Source organism: Desmodus rotundus, unplaced genomic scaffold (assembly GCF_022682495.2).
Source record: "Desmodus rotundus isolate HL8 unplaced genomic scaffold, HLdesRot8A.1 manual_scaffold_168, whole genome shotgun sequence".
Lineage (NCBI taxonomy): Eukaryota > Metazoa > Chordata > Mammalia > Chiroptera > Phyllostomidae > Desmodus > Desmodus rotundus.
Genome location: NW_026527223.1, coordinates 55,348 through 76,654, shown reverse-complemented (window position 1 = coordinate 76,654; position 21,307 = coordinate 55,348). Strand labels below are relative to the sequence as shown.

At 40.3% G+C, this 21,307-nt stretch overlaps 1 protein-coding gene across 5 annotated transcripts in view; it reads left to right on the top strand.

Moving 5' to 3' along the window:
- The first annotated feature begins 59 nt into the window (after positions 1 to 59).
- The window catches only part of SON (SON DNA and RNA binding protein), a 31,726-nt gene continuing 10,478 nt past the window's right edge, over positions 60 to 21,307 (top strand). For 3 of the 5 annotated variants that reach the window (XM_053917736.2, XM_053917737.2, XM_053917738.1), the window contains exons 1-6: positions 60 to 205; positions 3,500 to 3,666; positions 6,123 to 12,080; positions 13,305 to 13,465; positions 15,403 to 15,549; positions 15,714 to 15,902. In XM_053917736.2, the coding sequence (XP_053773711.1) occupies positions 129 to 205; positions 3,500 to 3,666; positions 6,123 to 12,080; positions 13,305 to 13,465; positions 15,403 to 15,549; positions 15,714 to 15,902 (6,699 nt within the window). In that variant the 5' untranslated portion in view covers positions 60 to 128. Of the gene's footprint in view, positions 206 to 3,499; positions 3,667 to 6,122; positions 12,081 to 13,304; positions 13,466 to 13,694; positions 15,220 to 15,402; positions 15,550 to 15,713; positions 15,903 to 16,003; positions 16,623 to 21,307 lie in introns of those variants that run through there. The other 2 variants (XM_053917739.1, XM_053917740.1) reach the window with 2 other exon arrangements.

Genomic DNA, 21,307 nt, shown 5'->3' with positions numbered 1-21,307 from the left:
GATCCGAGCGTTCCGACGGAAGCCAATCAGGACGGCGACAGACGGAATTGGCCGCTGTGCCTCCGCCCAAGGCATTCTGGGAGCCTGGAGGACTAGCGAGGAGGAGTTGAGAGAACGGAGCGGACGCCATGGCGACCAACATCGAGCAGATTTTTAGGTCTTTCGTGGTCAGTAAATTCCGGGAAATTCAACAGGAGCTTTCCAGGTACGCGCTTCCCAGTCTCTTCTGCCCTCAAGGGACCGATAGGGCCCCGCGTAGCCCTCCATGGCACCTTTATTCAGAGGCGCCGTCGTTCCTCGCCTCAGGCCCCGCTACGGCCCCGCCTGGGCCTGGGATCCATTTTCCACCCCCCCCCCCCCCATCCGCTCTCTTCCCAGCGCGGAACTTCGCCCTTTCCGCCGTAACCCCGACTCCTCTCCTGGAACCGAATTAAGACGCTCCCCTTTCCCCCCCCGTTTGCTCGTCCTTTTTCCTTTCGCTGCCGTGGGCCTGGTTGGGCGCCGGCGACGGCCTAGTTCCTCTTGGGCTCCTCCTCCGTCGCCGCGTCCCCCTCCCCCTCTCAGCCTCCGTCGATTTCGCCGGCCGGTGCCCGCGACCGGAAAGGGTCTCTACCGGCCGTTTCTGTAGTAAACTTAAATCCGCTTTGTCCTGCTTTAGACCGTCTCTGGATCGGGATCCTCTAATAAGATTATTTGGGCCCCAGTGTCCTGTGTCTTTCACCAGGTAGCTTTCTAATCGATTAGAAATTAAAACTACAGCTCAAATTAATGTTAGCTAGTTTGACAGAGTAGTCGAGGTGAGGCTGGGAGGGGACTTTTGAATTATGAATAATTTCTTAATTTAGCAAGTGGAAAGTGGGCTTGGTGTAGATACAAATTTTTATTTGCTACTCTTATTCCAATGGACGTACGTGAGCAACACTTTGGTTCTGGCATTGCTGGTAGACTCTACGTAGTTTATCCTTGGTTCCACAAAATTTAAACGGGAAGAGATTTCCGCAGAATTGTTGTTGACCCAGAAAGGAAACTAGCGTGGGTCATGTTGCTAACTGGTTGTCTTAGTATTTTTGCTTTGTATAATGTAAATATTTGTTTCGAGCTCAGATGTTTTTTGCTAGTTGTATTTTAAAAGTTCAGGGCGAGAGCAGTAAGTGAATTTGAAAACCGGCCGAAAACGCAGTTGTAAGTTAAGAGCTCATACTAACGTAAGGTTATTGGAGCAAAGGGGCTAGCACTACTAGGATTGTTATTTTCAGAGAATATGTTGTTTTTTAAGTGGGAAATAGATCTCACTCGATTTTTTTAAATTTTTTGTTACATGCTCGTGTTTTTAGGAAGAGAAGACCTGAGTTAAGGGAATATATATTTTTGAAAACTTTAATAGGTGCATGAAATAAGTAGTTGTGTTTGCTTATTGTAGTGCCTTTTACACCTTTTAAAAATCAGTTTTTATATTAGGAAATATGTATGGTTGTAGAAATTTAAGGGGAAAAAAGGAAATTGAAAAACCTCTACTTAGTTACTGATGTTCTTTGGGTTTTTTCCCCCCTGTGCATAGATGAACGAACATGTTTTGTAAAATGTGATTATCGTTTGGTGGGTTTTTTTTTCACCTAATGTATTGTAAACAAGTATGTCTTATCACAATCTTAGTGTTGCATTGGACATTTTTTATAGAATTCTGTTGTAGAAATGTGTTATGATGGATATTTAGGTGGTCTGAAATTTTCATCTCTTTTCAATGTTTGAGATAAACATCCTCATAGCTTTAAGATGATTACGTTTTCATAGACTTTTTTTGAGTTGTACTTTTTTGATTTTTAAAATTTATTGCTTTTTTAATGAGGTAATTATGTGTGTTTAAGTGCTTAGGAAAGTGTAAAATAAAGAGCTCCTGAAGGAATGTCTGCAGACAATGTTAGACAAAGCACTTTATCACTAGAGAAATAATTGAACTTCTCAAGTAACTTGTAAAACATTATCGGTCTAGAAACAGATTTTTGATTATTTGCCACTTAAGTGAGCTTTAGTTTTTATTTTTAACATCTACTTTTACACTTGTCAGTTTGGGTAAGGAGACAGACGATTAGATAATTAAAATAGATTGTTATATATGGATGGGGGGCTAAGAGTATGAGCTCTGGTTTTGAATACCAGCTTCACCTCTTGATAGCTGTGTGACCTTGAGCTAGGTTTCTTGTCTTCTCTGTGTCGCATATTCCTCATTTATAAAATCAGAATAATAGTGCTGATCTTAGAGTTTTGTGTTAGGGTTAAATGGGCTTCAAAAATGTAGAACCTTGTGGCATTAATAGTCAACAAATGTTAATTATTATGTAGTTCATTGTATTAGAAGATCAAATGTTCCTTAATAACATTTAGTTAACTACAGATTTTTTTTGTTTGTTTTTTTGACTGTTCAGACTTCTGTAAAGTAGTGGAGCATAATTTTTCGGTCTGTTTAATTAGCTAAAACTTAAGTTAGATTAAGTTAAAAGAGTCGTTGAAATTTTTTTTCAAAACAATTTTGCAAATCTATAAAAAGTAGTAAAAATGACGAGGTGACATGTTTTTATGTATGTTAAGATTCTTCAAAAAACCACAAATGAACAAAGAAAACAAAAACAATTCGGATACACAGCAGATTGGTGGCTATGAGAGGGGTTGGGGAGGGAGGAATGGGTAACTGGGTCAGTTGGATGGCTATGGATGGTAACTAGACTTTCGGTGTTGACCGTTTGTAGTGTATACAGATGTTGAATTATAATGTACACCTGAAACTTTTACACACACACACACACACACACACACACACTGATTTTACCTCAATTAAAAAAATTCTGGCCCTGTGAATTGAAAATACATTAAGGCATTCATTCATTTACTGTTGGTATAAATGAATTGTCACTTGTTTTACATGAATTATTTTGATCTCCAGAAACTTAATACTGGGATTTTTGATAACTGGGTAAAATTATATAAATGTTTTTGTCTTAAAACTTTTGTCATTTTACTAACTGATCTGTTGAAGTCCGATCAGAGGTTACATGTTACTCTTTTTACTTGATGTGTATCTGTGGCTTATTTTATGTTCATGACACTGTTGATGATTGTGATCCATGGACAGGTGTGGCTTTATAGTAGCTATAGCTTCTATCTCCTTAATTTTTCTGTCCTGAGATAAATATGCAGGTAACCAAAATCTAATTTATATTTCTAGTAGTATTTTGTTTTTAAAAAACATAAGCTTAGAAACCTGTGTCAAAGACGTTAACTTTCACAGTTCTGAAAACTTTAATTGTATAAAAATGAAAGTGTACAACTATAAGTAGATAGTGTTAAGGAAGCACTGCTAGTAGGAAATAGCATCTGAAAGGAATACAAAAATGGTGAAATGTGTTAATACAAGGTTATTTTAATCAGTTGAATTACAAACGTTAACTTATTGTATGATGTGGTAAAAAGTATTAATGAATTTTGATTAACTTTTCTTGTCAAGTGGAAGGAGTGAAGGCCAGCTCAATGGTGAAACAAATACACCTATTGAAGGAAACCAGGCAGGTGATGCAGTTGCCTCTGGCAGGAGCCTACCAAATGAAGAAATAGTTCAGAAGATAGAGGAAGTACTTTCTGGGGTCTTAGATACAGAACTACGCTGTAAGCCAGGTAAGTTGGAAATAATCAGCTATCTCAAAAACTTAAAGATTTTAAAAGGCTTTAAAGTATTTTTCTTGAATGTGTGGTATTTAAAATGTTCAGTATCTAAAATTTCAGTCTATTTAAGTTTCAGTTTAATTATTCTATTGAAGACTTCGACTTATTTGAAAATATGAGTGTACTGAAATATGAGCATTTATGAACTTGTTTGTTGGTGGTGGATAGACTTATTTGATTTAGTCTTGTGCCTCAGTGCCAGGATTTTGAAAATAGGTTTTTATTTAACATTTGTTTAAATTTCCTGTCTGGAAGGCACCGGAGTCCGGACCACATTTGTAATGACTTTAAAACCCTGGGAGGTTTTATTTTAAAAACTATGTGTAGAGATTGTCTTGTTTTGCATCTATCTCTTAAAATTTCAGCGAATACAAAGGAATCATTTTTTGGACATGTAGCATTTTTGGAATTGCTTAAAGAATTGATGCTTAGAATTGAAAGTGTTATCACAAAATTACAGTATCTTCATTTAGTTTTGGAAAATGTGGGGTATGGCTTTTCATTATAAAAGTCTTTTAAATTTAAATTTTGTTTTCGGTGTACAGTATGGTAAAAAAAAAAAGAGACTTTAGCTATATTTAGATTCATGGTTCTAGCCCTTTTTCTTTTTTAAATTTATTTTTTAAAGGATTTTCTTTATTTATTTTTAGAGAGAGGATAAGGGAAGGAGAGAAAGATGGCTCCATTGCCTCTTGCATGTGCCCCAGCTGGGACTGTGCCGGCAACCCAGGCCTGTGCCCTGACCAGGAATTGAACCTTTGGCTTTTCAGGAAGATGCCCAACCAACTGAACCACACCAGTCAGGGCTCTAACAACTTTTTCTTGATTGACATACAGCTCAGCTAACTAAAAATTTGGTGCATAATAAACAATCGCTAGAAAATGAACAGTTTTGCTTTGGAATAGGTCTTGTTATATGTTGATTTTTTTTCTTTCCCAAAACCTTAGCCGTGGCCGGTGTGACTGCCGGCCTGTGAACCAAAGCCTGGCGGTTTGATTCCCAGTCAGATCACATGCCTGGGTTGCAGTCCAGGTACCTACTTGGGGGTTGCGTGGGAGGCAACCACATACTGATGTTTCTCTTCCTCCTCCCTTCCCCTCTCTCTCAAAATAAAATCTTTTAAAAAACGTTAACAAAAAAAAAGCCCTTAATGGCGTAGGTTTCTGATCAGCTTTTTCTGGGATCAGGAAAGCTTATCTAATTTGATACTGGCATTAGAGTAAATCCTGTCTGGTTATAAAGTGGAATATAAGCCACTTTCTCTTTTCAGATATGCAAATAGAAGTATTCTTAAGTTACATGTTGAGAGCTGTAAGAAAGTTCTTCCCAAAGTGACTTTGTTGTTGTTGTTTTCTGCTGAGTCATTAAAAAAGTTGTTTCTTAGTAATTTTATAAGATTATTGGATGGTATTTTGATTAGGATGTAACATAGGTATGATAAGATAAATTCAAGCTCCATATTGGTGCTTTCTTTGCATTTGTTGTTCAGACCTTTATGTAAAAGCAATCACTAGCATTTGCTGAAGGCTTGCTATGCATTATTCGATGTACGTTGTATGTTTAATCTCACCTCATCATTTAACTCTGGGAGACAGTGTTAGTGATTCGGCCCAGTCCATTCATCTACTGAGTGGTGGATTGATTCAGCATCCAAAAGCAGACAGTTTATTCCAGATCCAGTGCCATGTTGCTTTCTGTGTAAATAGGGGTTATCAATAGCCACAACAATAAAGTGTATTTTTTTAACAGAAGAAAATAAAAAGTTTAATACAAGCCCATGGAGAATTCACATAAACATGAAAATTCCGTGTGTGTGTTTTTAATGGTAATTCTAATAAGTGATAACATGAAAGATTCATCTATCTATAAGTGTAGGTTAGAAGTAATTTGTTATAATTTGAGAGCTGCAGAAAATAACTTTTAAATGAATTTAGTTGAAACACATTTTATGTAGTTCTAAAAGTTGTTGCAAACTAAGAACTTGATTTTAACCCAAGCTTTAATTTGTTTTAAAGATTTTACTTACTTATTTTTAGAGAGAGGGGATGGGAGGGAGAAAGAGAGGGAGAGAAACATGAGTGTGTGGTTGCCACTTGTGTGCCCCCTACTGGGACCTGGTCTGCAACCCAGGCATGTGCCCCCACTGGGAATTGAACCAGCAATCCTTTAGTTCTCAGGCCGGCACTCAATCCATTGAGCTACACCAGCCAGGGCAACCCAGGCTTTAATTGTAGAAGCATTGGGAAAGTGTCAGTCTTCTGATAATTGGCTTATGAAAAACTTTATTTAAGAGGCGTGATAATACTATGGTATCTTAACGTGGAATATAAATATTGGCTTGTATGATTTATCTAAATCTACTTTGAGGGATTTTTGACCAATTAAAATTAATTCCTCTTAATTTCAGACTTGAAGGAGGCCTCTAGAAAAAGTAGATGTGTGTCTGTACAAACAGATCCTACTGATGAAGTTCCCACCAAAAAGTCAAAGAAGCATAAAAAGCACAAAAATAAAAAGAAGAAAAAGAAGAAAGAAAAGGAAAAAAAGTATAAAAGACAGCCAGAAGAATCTGAATCAAAGCCGAAATCACATCATGAAGAGAACATGGATTTAGAATCAGATTCCTTTTTAAAGTTTGATTCCGAACCTTCAGAGATGGCACTGGAGCATCCTGTAAGAGCTTTTGGTTCATCTGAGACCAGTGAAACTCATGCAGTTGTGCTAGAACCTCCTATAGTATCAATGGAGGGATCACAGCCACACACCTTAGAAACTCTGAAGCGAGCTGCAAAAACTGCAGAAATGTCAGTTGCATCTACATCAGTAATCTCTGTGCAGTCAGAGCAGTTTGTGGCAGTAACGCTGGAACAACCCATGACAAAGATTCTGGATTCTTTTTCAACAGCACCAGTGCCTACTTCAACAGTAGTGCTAAAGTCATCTGAGCCAGTTGTAACAATGTCAGTGGAGTGTCAGATGAAGTCTGTGCTGAAATCTTTGGAGAGCACACCTCCAGAGCCATCAAAGATCATGTTAGAGCCTCCAGTAGCAAAAGTGTTAGAGTCATCAGAAACCCTTGTGGTATCATCAGAGAAACCTACTGAGGTACTCCCTGAGCCAAGCACATTGATGACAATGGATTTTCCAGAGTCTTCTGCAACTGAAGTACTAAGATTGCCAGAGCAGCCTGTAGAAGTTCCATCGGAGACTGCAGATTCATCCATGACAAGATCACAGGAGTTGCTGGAGCTGCCCAAGCCCACAGCATTGGAGCTGCCGGAGTCGTCGGTGGCCTCAGCGATGGAGTTGCCGGGGCCACCTGCGACCTCCATTCCGGAGTTGCAGGGGCCCCCTGTGACTCCAGTGCTGGAGTTACCTGGGCCCTCTGCTACCCCGGTGCCAGAGTTGCCAGGGCCCCCTTCTACCCCATTGCCTGAGTTGCTAGGGCCCCCTGCGACAGCAGTGCCTGAGTTGCCGGGGCCCTCAGTGACATCAGTGCCACAGTTGTCACAGGAATTGCCAGGGCTTCCAGCACCATCTGTGGAGTTGGAGCCACCTCAGGAGGTACCAGAGCCACCTGTGATGACACAGGAGATGCCAGGGCAGCCTGCGGGAACAGTAGCAATGGAGTTGACCGAGCAACCTGCGACGGCGACAGAGTTGGAGCAGCCTGTGGGAATGACAACGGTGGAACATCCTGGGCAGCCTGAGGTGACAACGGCAACAGCGTTGCTGGGGCAGCCTGAGGCAGCGATGGTGCTGGAGTTGCCAGGGCAGCCAGTGGCAACAACAGCGCTGGAGTTGCCAGGGCAGCCTTCGGTGACTGGGGTGCCAGAGTTGCCAGGGCTGCCTTCGGCAACTAGGGCACTGGAGTTGTCTGGGCAGCCTGTGGCAACTGGGGCACTGGAGTTGCCTGGGCAGCTCATGGCAACTGGGGCACTGGAGTTCTCGGGGCAGCCTGGGGCAGCTGGAGCACTGGAGCTTTTGGGGCAGCCTCTGGCAACAGGGGTTCTGGAGTTGCCAGGGCAGCCTGGGGCGCCAGAGTTGCCTGGGCAGCCTGTGGCAACTGTGGCGCTGGAGATCTCTGTTCAGTCTGTGGTGACAACAACGGAGCTGTCAACGATGACCGTGTCGCAGTCCCTGGAGGTGCCCTCGACGACAGCGCTGGAATCCTATAATACGGTAGCACAGGAGCTGCCTACTACATTAGTGGGGGAAACTTCTATAACAGTAGGAGTGGATCCCTTGATGGCCCAAGAATCCCATTTGTTAGCTTCTAACACCATGGAGACCCATATGTTAGCGTCCAACACCATGGATTCCCAAATGCTAGCGTCCAACACCATGGACTCCCAAATGCTAGCGTCCACCACCATGGACTCCCAGATGTTAGCGACCAGCTCCATGGACTCCCAGATGTTAGCGACCAGCTCCATGGACTCCCAGATGTTAGCGACCAGCTCCATGGACTCCCAGATGTTAGCGACCAGCTCCATGGACTCCCAGATGTTAGCGACCAGCTCCATGGACTCCCAGATGTTAGCGACCAGCTCCATGGACTCCCAGATGTTAGCGACCAGCTCCATGGACTCCCAGATGTTAGCGACCAGCTCCATGGACTCCCAGATGTTAGCGACCAGCACCATGGACTCCCAGATGTTAGCGACCAGCACCATGGACTCCCAGATGTTAGCGACTAGCTCTATGGATTCCCAGATGTTAGCATCTGGCACTATGGACTCTCAAATGTTAGCTTCTGGCACCATGGATGCCCAGATGTTAGCGTCTGGTACCATGGATGCCCAAATGTTAGCATCTAGTACCCAAGATTCTGCTATGTTGGGTTCAAAATCTCCTGATCCCTACAGGTTAGCTCAGGATCCTTACAGGTTGGCTCAGGATCCCTATAGGTTAGGTCATGACCCTTATAGGCTAGGTCATGATGCCTACAGATTAGGGCAAGACCCTTATAGATTAGGCCACGATCCCTATAGACTAACTCCTGATCCCTATAGGATGTCACCTAGACCTTACAGGATAGCACCCAGGTCTTATAGGGTAGCCCCCAGGCCATATAGATTAGCACCTAGACCCCTGATGTTAGCATCAAGACGTTCTATGATGATGTCCTATGCTGCAGAACGTTCCATGATGTCATCTTACGAGCGCTCTATGATGTCTTATGAGCGCTCTATGATGTCCCCTATGGCCGAGCGCTCCATGATGTCAGCTTATGAGCGCTCTATGATGTCAGCCTATGAGCGCTCTATGATGTCCCCTATGGCCGAGCGCTCCATGATGTCAGCTTATGAGCGTTCTATGATGTCAGCTTATGAGCGCTCCATGATGTCCCCAATGGCTGACCGGTCAATGATGTCCATGGGTGCTGACCGGTCTATGATGTCATCGTACTCTGCTGCTGACCGAACTATGATGTCGTCGTACTCTGCAGCCGACCGGACTATGATGTCATCTTACACTGCTGATCGTTCAATGATGTCTATGGCAGCTGATTCTTACACCGATTCCTATACTGATACATATACAGAGGCATATATGGTGCCACCCTTGCCTCCTGAAGAGCCTCCAACAATGCCACCATTGCCACCTGAAGAGCCACCAATGACACCACCTTTGCCTCCTGAGGAACCACCGGAGGGCCCAGCATTACCCACTGAGCAGTCAGCATTAGCAGCTGAAAATACTTGGCCTCCTGAGGTGCCAGCATTGCCTCCTGAAGAATCTGTATCCCTGCCTGAACCTCCTGTGAGTCAAAGTGAGATTTCAGAGCCTTCGGTAGCGCCTGCAAATTACTCAGTGTCAGCATCAGAACCTTCACTATTAGCATCAGAGGCTGCTGTGACTGTTCCAGAGCCAGCACTGGAGCCAGAGTCTTTGGTTACATCTACACCTATAGAGTCTGCTGCAGTAGCAGAAGAGCATGAAGTTGTTCCAGAGAGACCAGTGACGTACATGGTATCTGAAACTCCCGTAATGTCAGCTGAACCGACTATGTTAACATCAGATCCTTCTATTATGTCAGAGACAGCAGAAACTTTTGATTCCATGAGAGCCTCAGGACATGTTGTCACAGAGGTATGTGTGTCCCACCTGGAACCTGCAGCAACTATTCCAGAGCCATCACAGAACACTCTAGAGCTGTCAGCCATGGCTGTCTCAGAGCTGCCTTCTGTAGCTATTCCAGAGCCCCCAGCTGAGGCTGTCCCCGAGCCCCCATCTGAGGCTGTTCTGGAGCCCCCAGCTGAAGCTGTCCCAGAGCCCCCAAATGAGGCTGTTCCTGGGCAACTGGCTTTGGCTGTCCCAGGGCTTCTGGCTGAGGCTGTCCCTGGGCCACCAGCTGAGGCTATTCCTGGGCCACTAGCTGAGGTTGTCCCGGAGCCCCTGGCCTTGGTTGAGCCAGAGTGTGTTACCATTCCTGTGCCAGTTGTTTCTGCCCCAGAGCCTGCTGTGCCTGCCCTGGAACCAGCAGTGTCAGTCCTTCAACCTAACATTATTTCAGAACCATCTGTTTCTGTCCAAGAATCCACACTGACAGTCTCAGAGCCTGCTGTCGTCTCAGAGCAGACTCAAACACCAACTGAGATGGTTTTAGAGTCTGCACCAGTGCTGAAGTCTGGTGTTGTAAAAGGAATGAATTTAATATCTGGTGACCAAAATTTTGCTCCAGAGATTGGCATGCAGGAGGTTCTCATGCATTCAGATGAAGCGCCACATGCTGAAGGACACCTAAAGAATGACTCCTATGAAAGTGAACATGGTATACATAGAGACCTTGATACAAATAATCATTTAATTGCTAAAGAGATGGAACATAGCATGGTGTCTGCTGCCAGCACTGGGGCTGTTGGTGAAATTGGTGAAGAGAAAAATTTGCTCATAAGTGAGACTAAACAATGCACAGTATTGGATACCTGCCCTAGTGTTAGTGAAGCTGACGTGGAAGGAACTCTGTCTTCTACTGGTCCCCTTGTTCTTGAACCTGATACAATGGGAATGAGTAAGGGTATTGAATTTGCCACAGCATCTGCTCTGAGTTCAGTTAGTAAGTATGATGTTGAAGTATCTTTAACTACTCAAGATACCGAACATGACATGGTGATTTCCACCAGCCCCAGTGGTGGTAGTGAGGCTGACATAGAGGGACCTTTGCCTGCTAAAGACATTCATTTTGAGTTATCATCTAATAACTTTATTTGTAATGATGCAGAAGGACCATTACATATAAGAGAGAGTGACCAGACAGTAGCAGTTGCTCTCAGCCCTAAGGAAAGTAGTGAAGATAAAGAAGTAACTCTCGCTACTAAAGAGACATTGCCTGAATCTGGATTTTCTGCAAACATTGACGATATTAATGAAGCAGATTTAGTGAGACCATTACTGCCTAAGGATATGGAACGTCTTACAAGCCTCAGAGCTGGTATTGAAGGACCTGTACTTGCAAGTGAAGTTGAACGTGATAAATCTACTGCCAGTCCAGTTATAATTAGTATACCAGAAAGAGCTTCAGAGTCATCTTCAGAGGAAAAAGATGATTATGAAATTGTTGTAAAAGTTAAGGACACACACGAAAAAAGCAAGAAAAATAAGAACCGTGATAAAGGTGAGAAAGAGAAGAAAAGAGACTCTTCGTTAAGATCTCGAAGTAAGCGGTCCAAGTCTTCTGAACACAAATCACGCAAGCGTACCAGTGAATCTCGTTCTAGGGCAAGGAAGAGGTCATCCAAGTCCAAGTCTCATCGCTCTCAAACACGTTCAAGGTCACGTTCAAGACGCAGGAGGAGGAGCAGCAGGTCAAGGTCAAAGTCTAGAGGAAGGCGATCTGTATCAAAAGAGAAGCGCAAAAGATCTCCAAAGCACAGATCCAAGTCCAGGGAAAGAAAAAGGAAAAGATCAAGCTCCAGGGATAACAGGAAAACTGCTAGAGCTCGAAGTCGCACCCCCAGTCGGCGGAGTAGGAGTCATACCCCGAGTAGGCGAAGAAGATCTAGATCTGTGGGGAGAAGGAGCTTTAGCATCTCTCCCAGCCGACGAAGCCGCACCCCAAGCCGTCGGAGCCGCACCCCGAGCCGCCGGAGCCGCACCCCGAGCCGCCGGAGCCGCACCCCGAGCCGGCGGAGCCGTACCCCCAGCCGGCGGAGCCGCACCCCCAGCCGGCGGAGCCGCACCCCCAGCCGGCGGAGAAGATCAAGGTCTGTGGTAAGAAGACGAAGCTTCAGTATATCACCAGTCAGGTTACGGCGATCACGAACACCCTTGAGAAGAAGGTTTAGCAGATCTCCCCTTCGCCGTAAACGATCCAGGTCTTCAGAAAGAGGCAGATCACCTAAACGTCTGACAGATTTGAGTAAGTCATTTTAAAATGTAGTCTTAGTGTAATGATTTAAGTCTGAGTTTTCTCTGATTTTTGAGTCAAATAGAGTATTTTGGGTTATTGGTTCAGGATATTTCTTTTTGAATTTTATAATTACAGTAGTTTGTGTTTAGAAAATGTAGGGATGGGTACATTTGGAATTGGAGTTAAAAAGACCTGCTTTGGAGTATAGTAGAACCAAGGTGTTTCATACTTAAATGTTTTATTTTGCTTGAATTATCTTCCCTAACCAAAAACTGGAAAGTAGAAGTCCAGTTAAAGACAAGGCTAGTATATGGTTAGATTGTTATTGTATGTTGAACATAAGTCCAGGTACAAATAAGCCTAAAGCTAACAGTGTTTCTTTTTTAAAATGTTACTTATCTTAAAATGACAGTGTCAGACTGTTAAATGTTTGTGAACATAATTTTAATTGGTACAATGGAGTAACGGAAGGGATTAGGGGATTTGGTTATTTGGGGAGTTGTTTACCTGGGTAGGTGATACCAGCAAAATAAAGTGAAATTTGTTAAAGCGGTTTTAATAATTTGCTTTCCTTGAAAAATAAAGTGCTCTAATTTTTCCTGATTTTAAGAAGGCACAGAGATGATTAAAGCTTGTTGGATAATGCATGACTACTGACAGAAATAATGGATAATTTATCATCATTCCAGTCGTTCCAAGTTGTGTTATCTAAAGAAAAACATGCCAACAGAACAGTAAGGGAGAATACATCAGTTCAGTAAAAGGTTTTTGAGTTCTTTTACTATTCCAAGCAGAGGAACAGTATGTAATTCTTGAAGTGATTACAATCAGTGGAAGAGATACAGATAAAATGCGTATGTGTCTATTTTACCAAATAGTACAACTGCCAAAAGAGCAGTATGTTATGATTGTTGTAAATACTCAAAAGAGTGGTTTAAAATGTCAGATTAGAAGGAAAGTAATTAAAGGGCATGATAATTTTGGAAAATAAGAGTAGGCTTTCACAGTTGTGTGTATCTTAAAGAGTGTGGTAAGGCAATTATTATAGTTGTATAATTTAGCTATAAATAGGCAGCATTCTCTTAAAAACTTTGAGCCAAAGAGTGATTTGAACACAGCTGTAAGTTATGACAGGTAATTGATGTCTTGAATTTTGTTAGCATATAAAATTCTAGATAACACAAAATGTATGGTCCTTTAGGAAAACGGCTTCTTATATTTTTCCTCTTACAGATAAGGCTCAATTACTTGAAATAGCCAAAGCTAATGCAGCTGCCATGTGTGCTAAGGCTGGTGTTCCTTTACCGCCAAACCTAAAGCCTGCACCTCCACCTACAATAGAAGAGAAAGTTGCTAAAAAGTCAGGAGGAGCTACTATAGAAGAACTAACAGAGGTAAGCTAGACAGAATTTGTTTTCATTCTTAAATGGATTATTCCAGTGATGTTGACTCTGGAGCGTGCCAAAACCCGAATTGTGGGCTGAACTGATAATGGCTGGCACCGAGTGGCCAAAACCCGAAATACAGGTGTGGCAGCGGCAGAAGCTCTGTTTAGCAGGCCATTATCCGGGATGGCTAAGCTCCGCTAGCTAAAAGTTACTTCCCATTACTTTTGCTTTCCAGTTTTAGAAGCCAAACTGACTGAGGAGTGGGACGGTTCGTTTGAATGGAGGAGGTGTTGAGTGAGCAACACGCAGAAGCTCGCCTACAGTTTCGTTTCCATTCACGACGTGTTCACTGATCGCCACGAGTGTACTGCATATACGCAAAGACACAGACAATCTTCAGAAATGATCTTTTGCCACCGGAGCTTGGAAATTAATGAGAGTAGCTGGCCATTGCCTGAAAGGAACTTCTTTCGCATCAACATTTCGGGTTTTGGCTGTTTGGTACCAGCCATTGGTGATAATGGCCGGCCATTATCAGTTCTTCTTGCGGTTCGGGTTTTGGCAGTAACATATATTTTAAACACAGTTATTTTTGTTCTTAAGAATTTGATCTTTTCAATTGAGGCGTTTTTGTTTTTCTTTTGGCTTTGTTTTATTAATGTTATTTTGTTTGATTTCCCGGGGGGTGGGGAGTGCTGAAATACTGCTGCTAGGATCCAGAAATACCACACTGTTTCATATATTGAAACTTGCTATTGGCTAGCCTTATGCCAGCCTGCCACTGTCAATATATTCTGTTCCCCTTGGTTACTAGCTTAGTATGCTCTGTGTTTTTGGCTAAATGAGCTTTTTATCCTATTGTAATATTTTCGATTGATAATGAATGTGACAAATTCTGCTTGTAAAGAGACAAGTCCACCCAAATTTACTCTGACCTTTTTATAAAGCCAGGTAATGGAGTCTGTTCCTTTGCTTCTCAGGAAGGAATTGACTTTGCTTTATGTGTCAGACCTCATCAATTACACCCTCTCCATCATGCCTTATTTTCCATTCTTGAGTTCTATTCCTTTAGGCACTCAACATACAAGACATTTATGGAGAGATGTTACTATCTAACCCAATTGCAGTGTTTCAGATCCTTTATTTTGCTATACCTTTGGGGATCATAATGTTTCATAATCTGTTTCATCACTTAGATTTATTACAGTATGAATTACAACATTTTTGTTTTTAATTTAAGGATCTAGTAAAGGCTTCTATTGCTTGCTTACCAAACCCAAATTCCTCATCTAAAACCTATGAACACTTAGTGTTTCCCTGTGTTTTTATCCTCGTCTTTAGCCCTCTTGTCCCTTCTAATAAGTTTCTTCTCACTTTTTTACCACCACCTGACTAGGATCACTTTCTTTTCCTTTCCCTGCCAATCCTTGTTCTTAACTCTGAAAATCTGGCTTAGAACTCTTCACGGAATATTCCTTGATTCTCAAATTCTGCCTGATTCTATTCTCTCCTAAGCTTTTGTTCTCTCAGCACTTATATACTCAGTTTGTATTATATCAGTTTGCACTTGTTACTTGTGTTGCTCTGTAAAATCGTTCCTCAATTATTTCATGTGTATGTATTCTATTTCTAAAACTAGATTGTAAGCTCCTTGAGAGCAGGGACCATGTCTTCTACCATTTCTTTTGTATTCCCTGGACAGTGCCCAGTACAGTGCTCTGCACATAGTAGGTGCTCAATAAATGTTGTTGACTGATTGACCAGCTAGAGTGTGTTTAAAAAATAGCTTATAAGTCAAGTTACCTATCTATAACCTATCATTAATCCTGTTTTAGTTTTGAAAGTTGATTTTACGTGGTTTTCATTCTTTTAAGAAGTTACATGTTATTTTTTACCTAAAGTATAAGGTTTATCTTTTTTTTTTCCCCCCCCCACTTTTTAAGAAATGCAAACAGATTGCACAGAGTAAAGAAGATGATGATGTAATAGTGAATAAGCCTCATGTTTCGGATGAAGAGGAAGAAGAACCTCCTTTTTATCATCATCCCTTTAAACTCAGTGAACCCAAACCCATTTTTTTTAATCTGAATGTGAGTATTAGTATTTATGGATTGATAAAACAGCACAACTTACGGAACTATTTAAATAGACTCAAATAGAATTTAGTTTTTTAATTTTTGAAGTAAATACTGAGAAATGAAATTATTTTCAGATTCTTAAAAAGTAATTAAGAAAACTTTATTTATTTTTTAAGATTGCTGCAGCAAAGCCAACTCCTCCAAAAAGCCAGGTAACACTAACAAAAGAGTTTCCTGTGTCATCTGGGTCTCAGCATCGGAAAAAAGAAGCAGATAGTGTTTATGGAGAGTGGGTTCCTGTAGAAAAAAATGGGGAAGAAAACAAAGACGACGATAATGTTTTCAGCAGCAATTTGCCCTCCGAGGTAAGTAAGATGAATATTATGTATTTTTTCTTTTTTATACCTGAATCTGTCGTTTTATTGTTACTTTATATCTGATTTGGATTCTGTTTCACTCTTCTTAGGGCCGGGGTAAACGGCAGGGCCGGGTTAAACGACAGATGAAACAACCCGCAGCTTCTCATTTGACAGTAACTCGATGCAATTCACTTTGTGGAACCAAGCCACAAAGTGAAAAGCATCGAATTGCAGAGGACAGTGTTGTCACGTCCCTCCCCAACATTGGGCCCTCCTTGCACTTGTGGGAAGGTAGCCCGAGGTACAACTATTTAGCTTCCCGTTTTGCTTCAAGGCTTTATAGCTCTAGATTTTGGTGGTAGCAAGTTTACTGGGTGGGGGGATGGAGCGGAGAGAGGCAGATCCTCAGGTTCAACACAAGATGTGGATTGGAAAGGTTGTTGTAGGCTGATGTGATCATCTTGGGGACAGAGCCCATTGCCCTTTAATAATGATTTCTTCCTGTTTTCTCTGGGTTGTTTGTGAGATAGCTTTAATTTTAATTGTTTTCCCCGTGCTACCTTGGCCATTTTGAATTCTTGTGTTTAATCTAATGCTCAGCCTTGGTGTACTCCATTTCCCTTCTCCTTTCCCCCTTTGCTACTATTGAAAGTTGGAGAAGTGGAATTCACACCTTGAAGTTTTCATGAGGCTATAGTTGTATCTGTCAAAATGACGCAGTAATAACGTGTCAAAACAACCCCATTAAAATGCCGCCTGAATAAATAATGTGCTGCTAAATATAGTGCACATGAAAACAGCAAGACTGTATATATATGTAAATATATATATATATCTGTATCTTTGTATGTATCTCTGTATCTGTACTTTTGCTGTATCTTTTAATAAACAGTTTACTTTTATTTAACTTGTTGTGCAAAATCACGCTTGGGGGATGTGGGAGGGTGGATACTTACTAGGGCGGGGGGGTGGGAGTTTTAAAAATACCATAGACTAGTCATCACCTCTTCCCCGTTGTTTCCAAAGCCCAGACATTTGTCCAAGGACCGGATTATCTATCTGATGCCCTTACAGTGTGGGACTTCTCCCTACTTCTTTTCTTGCAGTTCTGGGATGTGTAGGTCAGAGAGACCTGTACTCTTCACACTCTGGTTCCCTATATTGGCCATATGATCATCTTCCACTAAAAACTTCCAATATTATAACTAAATCCTGTTTTATAAAATCAGAAAGTGAACAGAACCCAAATCAGAAAACTTTTGGTAGACTTTTTTTCCCCCCCCTTGAGCTATTCACAGATGACATTATCACTTGTGTGTGTGTGGTTCTCTTGACCTGTAGCCTTTTAAAATGGAGAAAGCTGTGCATAATGAAGCTGGCTGGGTATGATAACTAGCCAGTGCAGCTTCGACTCACTGCTGGTGATCAAGTGTTTTACATGGGTTCAACACCTGAAGCAAGTGATGCCATCACCAGGGAGGGGGACAGCAAGTTTGGAGGGTAGTGTAGTGAAACCAGCTCAGGTAGTAGCTCAGTTGCTAATCCCCAAATCCAGCTAACCTGCACATCTGAACAGGGAAAGGGTAACTGATATTTGCAACTGGCTTAAATCCTGTGGTAGCTGAATACGAACCATGATAAGAGGGCTGAAAAGACTTACTTAGGAATTGTGATACATAGACTTTCAGTACTTCCTTGCAGATTATGTGTTCAACAGAGTAGGGAACAACTTTGTAGGAAGATTATGTGGGAAAAATTTTCCAGTGGAATGAAGCCCTGCAAATGTTACAAAATTCCAAGGGGTTTTCCTGACACGATAGTGACCATAACAATTTCAAGTGCTTAGTGACTTCTGACGACCTATTTTTTTTTTTTGACTGATGGTTTATATGTATATATTCTATATATTTGTATTTAAAATTTAATATTCAGCCAGTTTTAGTCTTAACATTGAAGGGGGCTGGGTGCCTTGGTATTGTCATCAAAAGTGGTGGTCAGAGTTTAATTTAAAGTTGAGAGGAATTATTCCAAAGAAATCCCAGGGGGAAAGTTTAAATATTTGGGATATTCAAAGTTTATATTAAGTAAAGGAATGTTTTATTAAAGCAGAAGAAAAAAAAAAAGCTTTCTGTTCTTAAAGCCAAATAAGTAAAACAGAGCTCTTTTCTGGGAGAATGTATACAACTTTTTCATACCAGAATTCTGTAAGCTAGTTACTTAGAAGATTTGACTCAATGTGTAGGTTGACTTCAATTTTAAGCAGAACAATCCCAAAATTTTAGGAGAGGAAGGGTATGGATAGGATTTTGTTTTGCCTCAGGTCTCTATACTTTTATGTAGCAATAATATTAAACACCTAGAGGAAATGTTCACACAAAATGTTCAGCTCTAGTTATTTACCTATGTCTTATACTATATTTTTAAGATCAATGTTCTGTATTTCAGTGTTTGTGGAATACTATTAGGTGACATTTATGAGAGCACTGACCCTTTTGATTCCCTAGCGGACTGAAATAAAAGCTTTATAGAGTAATGGGAAGTTCTTTTGAAGTCGATATTTTAATTGAATAGTATTTAATTTTTTTTTTTTTTACCTATTGGTCTTTCTCATTTAAATAAATATAAATGAATTTTGTGGTTCTTTAATTTTGAGCATAAAATCATTTAGGTAAAGGTCACAGATTTGATCTCAGTTTTGCTATAACCCTTATACCCCCAATTGTCTTGCACATGAGTGCTCTCTGTTACACATGAATGGATAGACATTGGACGGACCAACAGGAACCCCTTTCATGTGGGTTCTCAACTCCTCAGATTGTGTGCCCTACTGCCAAAGCATCCATCATCTTAGGAAGTAGCAGCCAGCATCATCCACAGTACGGACTGACTGCAGAATTGGACCACATTTGTGTGAATTTGATTTATAAGCAATGAAATTTAAAAATGTTGGAAAACATATTTAAAAAATTGTCCTTGGGGCATTCTTGGTAATGAAGTTATTTAGCAAAGGCTTGTTGGGTGGAGAGTTAAATGTAATCTTTGACAAGACTTCTGGGGTTTCCTATCAAACATAAGTGCTAGAGGTCCAGCAGTGGCTCTCCATTAAGGTCTAGTGACGGCTTCCAGGTGAAGATAATTTTTGTCTGCAGCTGTGTGCTTGTTTTTATTACTAAAGAATATTTCCACATCCTGATGGAGCCAAAAACTCAATGTTTAGAATATCTAAATTTATAAAGTAAGTGTTAGTTAAGTTCTTGGAGCAAGATGAACATTTCAGTTGGAAATAGAACACATAGTTCCTAGCATAGTGGAGTGTAAGTACAGCCTTGCTATTCATTCCGCCCTTAGATTTGCCTGGATGGTTAACACTGAATGTCCTCCATCAATTTAATAGATTATTTGTTTGTTTTTCTGTTATAATTCATTTAGGTTAAATGTATAAGTTAAACCTAAGAGTTGCACTAAATTATTTCATATGATGAAAAGATTCGTAATTCACTTTTTAAAACAGATCAAACACATTAACTGAGACATTCTACGTATAGTATGGCTTGTTTTTAAGTTGTCATTTTCTATGTGAAGCTTTGTATTAATTTTTGCTAAATATTTTACAATCATGTTTTATATACAGGTCAGATATTTTTTCTTTAGTTCGTTATACTTAAAATTTTTTATACTGTCTTAATTCGAGATACCTGGAATTACCTGTGTAGAAAATAATTTGTATTTTATATCCTCTTATTATATGTTTAAGAAATACTTAAGATACTTGTTCTGTGTAAACAGTTGGGTTAATAAAAGGGGGAAATAAATTGACATAGAAGGATTTTTTAAACGAGAAAGATAAAAATGTATATAACTGTAATGTAGGCTCAGAAATGCATGTTTCATGGTGCTAATGATGTATTTTACTATCATCACTTATATAACTTTTTAGGTTATAGAAGAAGTAGCAAAGCAATCTGTTGTGTTGAGGGAGTAGAAAGGTAAAATAGCTTGGACAGGTTTTTACTGATAGAACTGGAATTATTCAGGACACTGTAAATTTCATCTTTTAGAACAATTCCTAGGGAAAGGAAAAGAACCATTCCCCCCATAATAATACCTAAATATTATTACACAACTATAAATACTGTAGATAATTATATTTTATACATTAGGTAGAAAGTCTATAGTATATCAGTGGAAACAAGTCTTGTTGATGACAACTATAGTAGTATTCTATAGGGTTTAAGGTTTTTTTCCATTTTTAGAAGGGCTCTTTAGTCATTTTAGTACCTTTCACACATTCCTGTTTCTGAGCAACATCAAAAGATTGTGAAGGCTCTAAAGGTCCAAAATATAACATAGTCTACTTTATCCTATGTGTGTGCATGCACACTAATACAGTAGTAGTCACTAGCTCTTGAACTCAGTTCCTTAATTGGACAGGCCACATTTCAAGTGCCTCATTAGTTGTCACTGTAGGAAATTCATTGGACAGTGCTGCAGTGAGAGATGCTGTGGTTTTATACTGATACGTGGTGTTTGGCCAAGTCCTTGAATAGGAATGCTTTGGGAATTATATAGTTGAGTTTTTAATGCATTATTGCCTATCCTTTGCAGACCTGGAAACATGCTTTTTTGATGCATCCTTAAGAAGTTAAGATAATCCTGATTCATTGAGTCTATTTCTTCACATTTAAAAGATAGGAATATGAAATTAATAGTCAAATTATTATTTGTTAATGAAGTTTTGACATGACCTTGCAGCTCACTTGAAAGCCTAACTGAAGAATAAATGAAATTTTATTACCTCAGGAAAAAAAAACTAGTTGTGATTTTATCTAAAGTAAATTTACATTAAGCATCAAGATTTTTATATTAAAGTTCTTTTTAGAGTGAGATGTGAATTTAACATAAAATATTACTGAGATTTGAAAGAAGTTTCATCCTGGAGATAAATGTTGAAGCATTAAGTTACCTGCTTCCTTAAGAAAGGCTTAAAGAGAAAAAAGTATGAAGATAAAAATGAATTTGCTTTCCAGTTGGGAAGAATTAATTTTATTCTAGAAAAATTGGAGTTTTCAGAGTCATAATTATATTTTTTGGCTAAGTTATAGTTTGAAATTGGGGATCAGGACTTGGGAATGGGTGGTAGGTATATTTTCCCCACTCTGTCCTGAGTTCAGACTTCAGAATAAAAACCTATTACTTAACACCAGAACATCCTTACAAATTTATAGATAGCTATGAAATCCGGAGTATTTCTGGCAATGTTAATGGACAGTACTTGAGATACATTTGGTGGGCCTTTAAGAATGACTTTAGTAATCCTACCTGAGAGTTTTAGGAAATGTCTAAGGTAGGCCACCTGGGCAATCCCAGTAGTTGGAATTATAACAGAAATGCAAAGTTAACATACAAGAAGT